This window comes from Miniopterus natalensis, chromosome 18 (genome assembly GCF_054644295.1).
Source record: "Miniopterus natalensis isolate mMinNat1 chromosome 18, mMinNat1.hap1, whole genome shotgun sequence".
Taxonomy (NCBI): Eukaryota; Metazoa; Chordata; class Mammalia; order Chiroptera; family Miniopteridae; genus Miniopterus; species Miniopterus natalensis.
In genome coordinates this window covers 41,687,117-41,699,780 of record NC_142098.1, presented here as the reverse complement: position 1 = coordinate 41,699,780, position 12,664 = coordinate 41,687,117, and the positions used below count along the sequence as shown (strand labels likewise).

Sequence of the window (12,664 nt, the reverse complement as noted above, 5' to 3'; positions counted from 1 at the left end):
GAGGGGCAGCACGAGAGGCCAGGTGAGACCGGAGTAATTGGCCTCTACTCACCTCCACTAGCCACCCGCCGGGGACCAGGTCTCTGAGCTCATTAGGAACAAGGGGCAGAGGCTGGCCCGGGAGGCCGGAAGGAACTTTTTGACATGTTGAACTCGTTAGGAAGGAAGCTGAGGCTCTGGCAGGTGCGGCCTTCCCACGGGTGTCCTTGGTCTGAGAAAGCACAGGCCAGGGCTGGGAGAGAGGAAAAGGTTTCCCGGGTGAGCCAGAGGGGCCCTGCTGGGCTGGCTGCGCCTCAGCTCGTGAGGCGAGCTTTCCTCTTTGTAAACTAGGCGCCTGGGTGAGGGTGGGGGTCTGACGCTCTGGGTCCCTCTTTGGGAGAACAGTGCCCAGTCCAGTGCCCCAGACTCGATCAAAGCGTGTTGCTTGACTGAAGGGCTAAAATGCTCTTTGAAAAAAAATTTATTGATTGACTTTAGAGAGAGGAAGGGAGACAGAGAGAGGGAGAGGGAAACCCTGATTTGCTGTCCCACTTTTTTATGCATCATTGGTTGATTCTTGAATGTGCCCTGATCGGGGATCGAACCCGCAACCTTGGTGTATCAGGACGGTGCTCTGACCAACTGAACCACCCAGCCAGGGCCTAAAATGACCTTCATTTCTTTACTGCAGTGGTTCAATAGGGGTGACTTTGCTCCCCAGGGGACACGTGGCAACATTTGGAATCCTTTCGGGCAGGAGGCAGGGGTGCCGCTCAGTATCCCACAGTGCCCCGGGCAGCCCCTCCTCCACACAAAGGACGGCCCTCCCCAGAGTCCGCGGAGTAGAAGCTGCGCAGAGCTCTCTCCTCTCTTCTTAGGGAGCCAAGCGGTCCCCAGAGCGCCCAGCAAGCGTCCCCCTATTTCTCTTTGGCCAGAACCGGGTCAGGAGACAACCCCCGGAGGCACTGGCTCCAGGGAGAGGAGGCGGCTGCCATGGGTTTGGAGCAACTAAGCCCGTCCCCGGGAATATGGAAACGGCAGGATGCGGGTCCCGGTTTCATTTAACAAACCCTGCTGCCCATGACACACTCACCCAAACTCACCCAGCACCTGCACGTGCCAGCCCTGCTGCTTGGGACGTCCGAGTATTATCTCACTGATTTTTTAAACATTTATTTTTATTGTTGAAAGTATTACAGATGGCCCCCTGAATCCCCCCACTGACCCCCTCCGTCCCCCCAGGCCTTCACCACACCGTGTCCAAGGGTTAGGCACATATGCATATAAGTCCTTCGGTTAATCTCTTCCTGCCCCTCTCCCCTGCCTGCCCGCTGAGATGGGTCAGCCTGTTCCAGGCTTCTGTGTCTCACCGATTCTTCACAAAAACTCTTGTGAGGGAGAAGCTATAGTTCTACACAATGGAGAGTGAGCTGCACAGGGCATTACGTGGAAATGTGGCTATTCCTGCCCCGGCCAGTTTGCTCAGTGGTTAGAGCACTGGCCGGTGGACCAAAGGGCCGAGGGTTTGACTCCCAGTCAAGGGCACATACCTGGGCTGCGAGTTTGATCCCAGGCTGCAGTCTGGGTGCAAGTGGGAGGCGACCAGCTGATGCGTTTCTCTCACATCGATGTTTCTCTCTCTCGCCCTCTCCCCCTCCCTCCCTTCCACCCTCTAAAAATCAATGGAAAAAATATCCTCAGCTCAGGATTAACAGCAACGAAAAATTTATTCTCACAGATTATTCCTAACAGATAAAAAACTGGAAACAATGCAGATATCCATCAAATGATGAACAGGTAAACAGAACACGGTATGTCCATAACATGGAATATTACGCAATCATAAGAATGAAGTACTGACACCCACCACAACACGCACAAACCTTGAAAACATATGTTAAGTGACAGGAGCCACAGAAAAGGGCATATGATTCCATTTATGAGAAATATCCCAAACAGGCAGATGCACAGAGACGGAAGGATGAGGGGTTTCTTAGGGCTGGGGGGCAGGGGATTGGGAGTAACTTCTGATGTGTGCTGGCTTTTTCTGGTGGTGACGAAATGTGGAATTAAATACTGGGGATGGCTGCACACTTTGTGAATATATTAAAACGCCCAGAACTGTACTTATTTATTTATTTATTTATTTATTTATTTATATCCTCACCCGAGGATATTTTTTCCATTGCTTTTCAGAGAGAGTGGAAGGGGAGAGAGAGAGGAACACTGATGCGAGAGGGACACATGGATTGGTTTCCTCCTGCACGAGCCCCGACCATGGCAGGGGATGGAGCCTGCAACCAACGTACGGGCCCTTGGCCATACTCGAACCCGGGAGACTTCAGTCCGCAAGCCAACACTCTAACCACTGAGCCAAACCAGCCAGGGCTGGAATTGTATGTTTTTAAAGAGTAAAATATATGGTATGTGGACTATATCTCAATAAAAATAAAAAGTATTGCTCTGACTGGTGTGACTCAGTTGGTTGGGTGTCGTCTGGTGCACCAGGAGGTCACCTGTTTGATTCCCTGTCAGGACACATGCCCAGGTGGTGGGCTGGATCCTCAGTAGGGGGCATGCAGGAGGCAGTTAATTGATGCTTCTCTCTCTCTAAAATTAATTTTAAAAATATATAAAGTATTGGCAGCTTGAGGCCTCCCCCGTGACAGGTCAGCTGGTCAGCCTCGGGACCGGCGCAGGGTTCTCTGGAGAGCCGCCTGGACCTCCTTGTTCCGCAGGCAGTAGATGACAGGGTTGCACATGGGTGTGGCCACCGTGTAGATGACCGACAGAACCTTGTTGAGATCCAGGGCTTTGATGCGGCTGGGACGGGCATAGATGAAGAGCGTGGCCGAGTAGAAGATCCCCACCACCACCAGGTGGGAGGCGCAGGTGGAGAAGGCCTTGCGGCGGGCCCCAGCGGACGGCATACGGAGCACGGCCCTGCCAATGGCCACATAGGAGGCCAGGGCCACGAGGAGGGAACCCCACAAGATGACAATGGCAGAGACGAAGTCCACCAGTTCGGTCAGGGCCACGTGGGTGCAGGACAGGCTGAGCAGAGGGGAGACGTCGCAGAAGAAGTGGTTGAGGACGTTGGGGCCGCAGTAGGACAGGGTAGCGATGCACGACGTCTTGACCGCCGAGACCAGCAGCCCGCCGAGCCACGAGGACAAGGCCAAGCCCAGGCAGACCCCCGGCCTCATGAGCAGCGGGTAGTGGAGCGGATGGCAGATGGCTGCGTAGCGGTCGTAGGCCATGGAGGCCAGGAGGGTGCACTCGGTGCAGATGAGGGAGACGAAAAAGAAGAGCTGCGTCATGCAGGCCACGAAGGGCACGAGGAAGGGCCCGGCCCACAGCCCCGCGAGCAGGCTGGGCATGGTCACCGACAGGTAGCTCACCTCCAGGCAGCTCAGGTTGCCCAGGAAGAAGTACATGGGCCTGTGGAGCTCGCCGTGAGCGCAGACGAGGTAGATGATCAGCGTGTTTTCCAGGAGGGTGGCCAGGTAGAGACTCAGGAAGACGGCAAACAGGACGTCCCGGACATCTGGCCGCGCGGACAAACCCAGCAAGACAAACTCTCCCACTCGGGTCATGTTGCCAAGCTCCAGGGGCCTCTCCATCTGAGAACAAAATACACTGATAAGCCCTTGAGGGTGTGGCTAAGTGGTTAGAGCATCCGGCCCACGCACTGAAGGGGTTTGATTCCCCGTAAAGGGCACGTACCTGAGTTGCGGGTTTGATTCCCGCCCCGGTCAGGGCGCATGAGGGAAGCAACACGTCTCTCTCTCTCTCTTCCTCCCTCTCTCTCTCCTTCCTCTCTCTAAAAATCAATAAACATATCCTCAAGTGAGGATTTTAAAAATGAAGGGGAAAGTTCTAGACAAATGAGTGAGTGCCTTTCATAGAGCTGGTTCCGTCTCTTTATAGGTGTCATTTAAAAATCTCAATTCTACAGTGAACTCTAGGGGTCCTCCTGGGTATCTTGAAGTAGAGAAACATCCTTACCTCCTCATCCTGGGATTTCTCCATTGATGGGATGTCATTTATTGCAATTTATCACCATCTATTAGCAAAGAAAGTCAGCGATGGGGATTTTCTAGGGGGGAAAAAAAAAAGGAAATTTCATTCCTGATTTTTTCTACAGAGGACCGTATCCACCCAACACCATCTTGTTATAAAGAAGGAAATAACATTTATTGCATATGTTGATGTCCAGGGTGGGCTCTTTTAATAAAATATTTTGCTCATTTTCAACACGCTGTGAAACAGGTGCCATTCTCCTTCTTATGAAAGACAGAAATACCGAGGTTCCCAGAGGCTACAAGCACGAAGCGAGAGCCCTGGGGCTTTCAGGTCAGCTCTGTCCGCGCCTTGCAGGAGGATGATGCCTTGTCCGTGTGAGGGAAGCCCCAGGACTCATCTAACTGCAGAAAAGATTAAGTGAAGCCGTGAGGTTAATAGCATTTTAAAAAATTTATTGTCGGCACTATAACAGACGTCTCCCATTTCCCCTCCTTGCCCCCCAGCGCTGCCCCCAAGGCCAGCCCCACACTATTGCCGGTCCAGGGGCGATGCACCTGTGCAGGTAAGCCCTTCGATTAATCCCTTGCCCTCCCCGCGCCGGCTTCTCTCCTCCGTGGCCGCCTCCCCTCTGGCCCCGCTCCTGCTCCTAATTCCCCTTTGCCCCGGGGTCAGGCTTGGCTGCGCTGAAGCCTCGCCTCAGATGCTCGTCTCCAGTAAGAACCCATCGCTTTCACTCCAAAGGCCACTCTGAATTTTTTTTTTATTGACACGTGGTGCTTTCTTACCGCTTCTCCACATTTCCTTTATTATTATTATCATTATTTTAATTCATCTTTATTGTTGAAAGTGCTACAGGTGTCCCCCACCCCCCACCCCTCCGCCCCCCTCCGCCCATCCTTCCTCAGCCGAGGGTCAGGGTGCACAGCGAACGTTTAGGATTTTTTGTTTCACCCCGTAAACATTTATGGAGCGCAAACACGGCACTGGGCACTGTGGAGATGGACGAGCTACCTGGTGCTTCCCTGCTGGCTGAGCTTGGACGCGTCACATAACCTTTCTGACCCTCAATAGCACTTTCTGAGAAAAAGACGGATGTAACTACCTTCTTCTCAAATTCTGTAATATCTCCACTGGTTTTTTTTGCATATATTAATGGAACATACTGGGGTGACGCTGGTTAACAAACTCACACAGGTCTCAGGTGTACAATTCTCCACCACATCACCTGTGCACTGCACGGAGTGTTCACCACCCCAAGTCTCCGTCCATCGCCACTTCCCCCCCACCCTCCCTCTTCCCCTCCCCGCCCCCCTGCTATCGCCACGCTCTTGTCAGTGTCCATGAATCTTTCTTTTCTTGTTTGCTCAGTTCCCCCAGCCCCAGCCCCCGCCCCCCAGGACAGCTGTCAGCCTGCCCTCCACCTGTGAGTCTGTCTGTATTTTGCCTGTTAGTTCGTTAGATCCCCGGATAGCAGTGAAATCACACAGGACCTGTTTTTTCTGACTGACTGGCTCACGTCACTCAGCACAGTGCTCCCCAGGTCCACCCAGGTCCACTATTAAGTACGAGTCAGAGAGACCTGGCTCTGAATCAGGACCCTTCCCTGCAGAGCCGTGAGATTTTGGGACAAGTTACATGTCCTCATAGAACTTTGGCTTCCTTAGGTGCAAGTTGGAGATTATTTGATTACTTACTCGATTTCTGGCACATGACAAGCAGTCAGTGGTAGCTGTTGTTATTAAGCAGAGTGCCGTACAGGGCTAGGACCCTCTTCACGACACCTGCCGTATCTCATTAACCCAGGCGGTAACCACCCTCTGAGCAAAATACTAGACTCTGCATTTCCTTCAGGAGAGAGACAAAAGCTCAGAGAGGTGACGAACCTTGACGAAGGCCACACGGATAGGGGCAAATCCGGTCACCACGCCCGGGCCTGTCTGATCCCAAAGCCGGCGGTCGTTTTTCTAGACCTTGCTGCCTCCCGTGGGGAGGCGGTTCCGCGTGCCTGGGCCTGTGCGGGGCAGCCACACTTTGGCCGACTTCCAGGCGAGCTCCGGCTGGCACATGATCCCACCCCTCCTAACAGGGAGGACAGTTAGGCAGCCAGCGAGGCAGGGCGCAGGTCTGGCGGAGGAGCGTCTGCCTGGAGAAGGAAGGACTGGAAAGCCTCACGTAGGACCTGGCATTTTACCTGAGTCTCGAAGGATTAGTAGAAATTGGGAAGTTAGAAAACGAGCAGAGGGGTGGGCAGCCTGGGAAGCAGGGACGGCCACGGCGCAGGCGGAAAGCCGGGAGCACAGGCCCGGGTTGGGCTCCGTCCTCCGTGGGGGGCGAGCAGGAGGCGCCGACCAATGACTCTCATCATTGATGTTTCTCTCTCTCCCTCTCCCTTCCTCTCTCTGAAATCAATAATATATATATATATATATATATATATATAAACTCAGGGGCCTGGCCAGGCGGCTCAGTTGGTTGGAGCATCACCCCGACACGCCAAGGTTGTGGGGTCGGCCTCTGGTCAGGGCACATACGAGGATCAACCGGTGTTGCATAAATCAGGGGGCCAGCTAGTCAGCGTTTCTCTCCCCCCCCCCCATTCCTCTCTCTCTAAATAAGGGAGAATTCCGGCTTTAGAATCACATGGACCTCGACTCCAAATCCTCTACTGGCTACTTTTATGAAATCAAATGTTACTCTTGCCCTTTGCGACAGCAGGGAGGGACCTGGAGATTGTTACGCTGAGAGAAATAAGCCCGTCACAGAAAGACAAGCCCCCTATGATCTCACTCATATGTGGAATCTAATGAACTAAATAAACTGGTGAACAAAGTAGATCCAGAGGCCTGGAACCATGGAGCAGACGGACAGAGGTCAGAGGGGAAGGGGACGGGGGGACCTGACGAAAGACAGTGAAGGGATGAGACAAAGGACAGACACGCACAGCCCATGGACCCAGAAACGCTGTGGTGAGGGCCAGGGGGACGGGGCGGGGGCTGGGTGAGGTGGGCAAGGGGGGAAATGGGCACATCTGTAATAGTATCAACAAGAAAATGAAATAAAAGCATCAGATTTTTAAAAATCAAGCATTTTGTACTTACTCTCACTGGCCTTTAGCTTCTCCATCTGTCCAATAGGAGCCGTATTGGTAACTATACCATAGGGTTACTCAGCAGAGCACCTGAGGGAGGCTGTGTGTTGTAAATACCATCTTTTTAAATATATATTTTTGCTGTTGACAGTATTACAGATGTCTCCCATCCCCCCCAAATAAATACCTTTTTTTTCTTATCTTGATAAAAAGTCCTTTCCCTTTGCTCCCCAAGTGAGCTCCCCGGCCTCCCTACCTGGGCAGCTTGAACAAAATGGGTCTCTTAGAAAGGCTACCGTTGGACCCCTTTCTCTCTTAGGGTCTCCGGTCAGTGACGGGGTGGCCTGAACATCCGCTCAAGGGTAGTTTTCAGGAACGGAGCCTGAGGGCTCAGTGGTCAGAAGGCCAGGAGAGTGAGTTCACGCCGGCCCGGGGGAAGCTGCCCTCGGTCCCCAGCCGGCGTCCCCACCAGCCCCTCACACTCCCACCCGCCACTCTCCCTCGCTGTCTCTGTCCTGTCCTCACAGCCAGGCGCCAGCTTAAGCCAAAGCCCAAGACCTCTGAGGCCTCCCTGCCCTGGTCTCTGTGGGATTAAAGAACAGATGGGAAAGATTTTTTTTTTCCTGACTCTTTATTGGGTAAAGACACACCTAATCTGGAATCCACTTTTCAGCCATATCAACAGGCATGCATTGCCCTGGCCTGTGTGGCTCAGTGGTTAGGGCGTCGGCCCGAGCATTGAAGGGTTGCGGGTTCGATTCCTGGTCAGGGGCACACGCCTGGGTTGCAGGCTCCTTTCTTGGCCCCAGTCGGGGCTCGTGCAGGAGGCAACCAATTGATGTGTCTCTCACATCGATGTTTCTCTCCCCCTTCCCTCCACTCTCTCTAAAAATAATGGAAAAAATATCCTTGGGTGAAGATTCACAACAACAAAAATATTGGAGTTGTCAACATACTTGGAGGAAATTTTCAACTATTCAAATTATGAAACAAATATTTGCTTTTTACAAAAGAGTTTGAATCTTATGGACTCTTTCTCCTCTCGAATCAGCTGCCCATAGGTAATATAAAAAACAGCTGTTATATATGTTTCCAAAGAGTTTTCACACAAAATACATACATATATGTATGTGGTTTACAGTTGTAACACAAATAAATAATACAATAATTAACAAATAATAACGTACAAGAATAAACTCCGTGTTTCATGTACTCATAACTGCAAACCTACTCTTGCCCACCCCTATGTGTTTGTTTTCCCCAAATGAGACCATATTATACAGACACGGTTAAAATGGTAACTGAATGGGTGGCTTTCCAAAGAAGAAGCCATGCAAGTGGGCAACAGGTGCGTGAAAAGATGTCCCACGTCGCCGGTCATCAGAGAGAGGCAAGTCCAAACCCCAATGAGACGCCCCTCACACCGTCAGGACGGCTACATCCACAAATCCACAAACAACGCGTGCTGGCGAGGGTGTGGAGGGAAGGGAGCCTTCCTGCTGCCGGCGGGAATGCGGCCTGGTGCGGCCACCCTGGAAAACAAACTCAAAAAATTAAAAGTGGAACTGCCTTATGACCCAGCGACCCCACTTCTGGATAAATACCCACAGGAAGTGATGACAGGATATCGGAGTTATACGCACTCCTGTGTTCACTGCAGCGTTATGCACAACGGCCAGGATTCGGAAACGACCTAAGTATCCATCGCAGGACGCGCGGGTGAAGAAGACACGGTACATACACGCCGTGGAATACTACTCGGCCATGAAAAAGGAAGCTGTACTTATACTAAAAATAATAATTGCAAAAAGTATATATATATTGCCGGGGACATACTTACACTCAAAAGTTATTTGCTGTTTATCTGAAATTCAAATTTAACAGGTGTCTGCATGAATATTTGCTAAAGCAGCAGGAGGACTGCCACAGGACCTGTGCTATCACCTGCTTTTTAAAAAAATATATGTTTTTATTTCATTATGTTTAAATGTGTTTTTATTGATTTTAGAGAGAAAGTAGGGGAGAGAGAAACACCCGTGTAAGAGAAACCTCCATTGGCCGCCTCCCGCACGCCCCCTTCGGGGTGGAGCCCTGGCCGGGACGGAACCAGCGACCTCTCGGTGCAACCGACTGAGCCTCACCATCCAGGGCGCTCTTCGCTGCTTTTCAACCGGGTGCGGTGCCTGCTCGGGCCCCGGGACAGAACCCCGTCATTCGGATCGCGCCGAGGGCCCGGGGACGCGGAACCGCCAGGAGAGGACCCGCGGGAGTTCAGGTCCGCGCCCGTGGCGCGTCCGGCAGAGCCCTGGACGAGCAGTTCTGGGTCGCAGGGAGGTCGTGGGACACGCGCCCCTCTTCTTTGGAGACACGCGCGGGAGGGCGGCCTTCACGTCTCTGTTCCTGCAGGTGAGCGGGCTGCGCGTGGGGGTCACCAGGGTGTAGGACAGGGACACCAGCTGCTTGCTCTCCGGGCAACAGCTGCCTTGGGTCGCAAGTGGACGGCCCCCGCTGTGCCGTAAAACAGGATGACCACGGCCGGGCGGGCCGCGCACGTGGACAGGGCCTTGCGGCGCCGGGTGGCCGGGATCTGGCGGAGGACGTGGTCACCGGACAGAAGGTGGCCGCCAACACGTGCGCCTCGAAGACCCGCGGGCCAGGCTCAGCGGGGCGCGCGTCGCAGAAGCAGCGGCGGGCGCCGCGGGGCCCGAGGGGAAGCTGAACAGCGGCGGGTGAAGGCCGGGGACACGGGGGCCGGCGCGCGGATGGCCGCGGAGCGGTCCCGGCCCGGGCGGCAGCGGCGCGGGCAGCGGGCGCGGCGGGATGCCCAGCGGGCAGCGGGTCTCCGGCGGGGCCGGCTGGCGCGGACAGAAGCGCCCGGGCGCGCAGGGCCGCCAGGCTCCAGGCGTCGGAGGCGGCGAAGGCCCGCGGCGCCGAGAGGGTGGGTGCGCCCAAGCCACAGGCCCCTGCGGTTGGCTGTGGCGCCGGCGCACGTGGGCGCAGCACCGCCCGCAGCTCGCGGAGACGGTGCGCCCGGGGGGTCCCGGGGCAGCAGGGCAGGCGCGGCGCGGGGCCAGCGCGACGACCCCCCAGCGCCCGGCGGCCCCGCCGCTGCCCAGGGAGGGCCCCGCGCAGAGCCAGGCCCCGGGCGCGCCACCGCGGGACGAGGGGTCACCGGAGGCCCGCGCGGGCCTGGTAGGGCCGGAGACAGGAGGACCTGACCCGAGCCCAGGCCCCGGGAGCTGGTCCCGCGGGGCGGGGGCGCGGGCGCGGCGGGCGCGCGCGTGTCCGTGTCTGCGCCTCTTTGCCTTCGTGACCCAGCGGCGCGTGCAGGGGTCACCGCGGGCTTGCGCCTGCGTGACCCCAGCACCCTGTGCGCGTGCAGGTGTGCGACTTGTTCCTGCCGCGCAGGCTCAGCGTGAGTCCGTCCCCGCGTGTCACCGCCCACGCCTGACCCAGGCGGCGTGTGCCGCGGCGAGCGTGTGTCCATGCACGTGGGGCCTCCCGCGTGTGCGGAGGGCCGTGTAAGGGCGGAGCCCCATTAATTCAGTGCTTCTCACGGGGCGGTTTTCACCCCCCGAGGACACCTGGCAACTCCCGCGCAGGGTGGGGCCCAAGCCGGGCGGCGCCTGGGGCTCCTGGGGGCAGAGCTTGAACCCTTCGCCCCCGCCCCCGGCTCAGCCCCCCGGGACTCAGTTCCCCCGGGGAGTCGTCAGAGGAGAGTTCCCGAGCAGTGGCCGCGCGGACGCGAGGGGCAGGTGGGGAGGGCTCGCTGGGGCGGCGCGGACGGGGCGCGCGAAGGTCCCGAGGCGGCGCGGGAGGGGCCGTGGGCGGGAGCGCGGGGAGAGAGCGCGGCGCCGCTGGGGCGGTTATGAATCGTCCTGACGCAGGTCCGAGGGGATCCTTCTGGCCGCCGGGTGGGGAACAGACCGTCGGGGGTGCGGAGAGGTCTCTGGCGTGCGGTCGAGCCCAAGCGAAGGGCCCCTGCTCGGGTGGCTCCTGTTAGCGTCGTGCTTGTTTTCAATACCCCACCATTTTCATTGGGACTGCGGCGCCGTCGGGCTCGTGGGCGCCCCCGGGGGGTCTCCACCTTGCCCGGCTGCTGTCCGCTCGCCGCCGGTCCTGCCTCCGGCCTTTGCAGCTGCTGTTCCCTTTCACTTTTATTCCAACCCTCTGGTCCCCGCGGCAGAGCAGCTATGGGGGCCCAGGCTCGGCCTCGGGTGCTCCCCTTTGCCACGCGGAAGGGGTGAGCCCAGCGGTGGTAACAGGCACCCCCCAGCCACGCGGAGGAAGCGGAGGTCGCCCGCAAAAGGGAGCGCCCCCGGAGAGGAAAGGCCGCGGGACCTGCTGTAAATTAAGCCAGTCCGAGCGGGGCTTCGGTGCCAGGTAAGTGGCCAGTTCGTCTCTGCTTCAGCTCATTTGGATCGAGCTTGTCCACTTGCAACCGATAAAACCCTGCGGAAGGCAGCGGAGCAGGCGCATCGGCCCTTAGTAGGCCCAGCTGTGGCTTGTTGGGCGCATCGGCCCCAGGGGGACGGGAAAGGGTCCCTCCTGCTGCTCAGTCTCACCGGCTCACTCGGGCGAGGCCGTCGAAAGTCCTGTCGAAAAATGACACAAAGATACACACGCGCAGGAATTTCAAAAACCGGGACGGTAAAGTCAACCACTGCGGGGCAAGGCAGAATGTAAGGCAAAGGATTCAACCGACTAAGACGATCGCTCGGCCCGGCCCGCGGGCTCAGCTGGGTGGGCTCCGAGCACCCGAGGCCTGCGGTTCAGTTCCCCGCAGGGCGCGTGCCCCAGTCGCAGGCTCCATCCCCGGGACCCGCGGGCAGGAGGCCGCGGCTGATGTTTCTTCCTCTCTCTCCCCCCCCCTCTCTCAAAAATCAGTAAAAACATACTTTTTAAAAAAAGATAATAATTTTCTACTTGACAAAGGACTCAGTCAGGTGCTCACTCCCGTTTATTGAGCTGGGCGCCGGGCACCGTGTGTGCGTGTTACTCGGTCGCCAAAGGCATCCCAGTGCTGCACTTATGCATCAGATCACGCAGTTTATGAAGCCAGAAGGTTATCAGACTATACTGACAAACATAATCCTACCAACGGATTTCACGCAGCCTCGTTGGTCCCTGACTGTTGTAGCCAAAATTACATAACACCTCGCTCTGAACGACACGAGTGACAGGACTGAGCTAATCAACAGACGTGTAGGGTCTTAAATTCTACAGACAGAAAGCACGCAGTCCCCTTAAATGTCCGCAAAACGCGTGCAGGCATCGGGCACGTTCTGGCCACAATAAACGCTTTTTAAAAAGGTCTGAAAAACAAATGTACCGCAGGCCGAATTCTCTGCTCACAGTGCAGTAAATCACGAAAACAAAACTAGTGTTAAATAGGCCCAATCACCGAGTTTGGAAGTGTTCTTTAGGAAGAAGCCATGCAGTCTAACTCTGAGACGACACGAGTGGTGGAACTTTAAGACGTGGCCGAGGCTGCTAGTAGAAGCACAGGGGTAAAACTAAGAGTATCGCAGCCAGCGATTTAGTAAAAAAATACAAATGAGGCAAGGAGCC

The 12,664-nt window shown here is 56.0% G+C and overlaps 1 protein-coding gene across 1 annotated transcript; it reads right to left on the bottom strand.

Annotated features, from left to right (window-relative positions):
• Positions 1–2,657: 2,657 nt before the first annotated feature.
• On the bottom strand, positions 2,658–3,602 carry LOC107539382 (olfactory receptor 6Z7-like). The gene has a single exon (XM_016215851.2). It carries the CDS (start codon positions 3,600–3,602, stop codon positions 2,658–2,660), a length of 945 nt encoding a protein of 314 aa, XP_016071337.2.
• Positions 3,603–12,664: the final 9,062 nt, after the last annotated feature.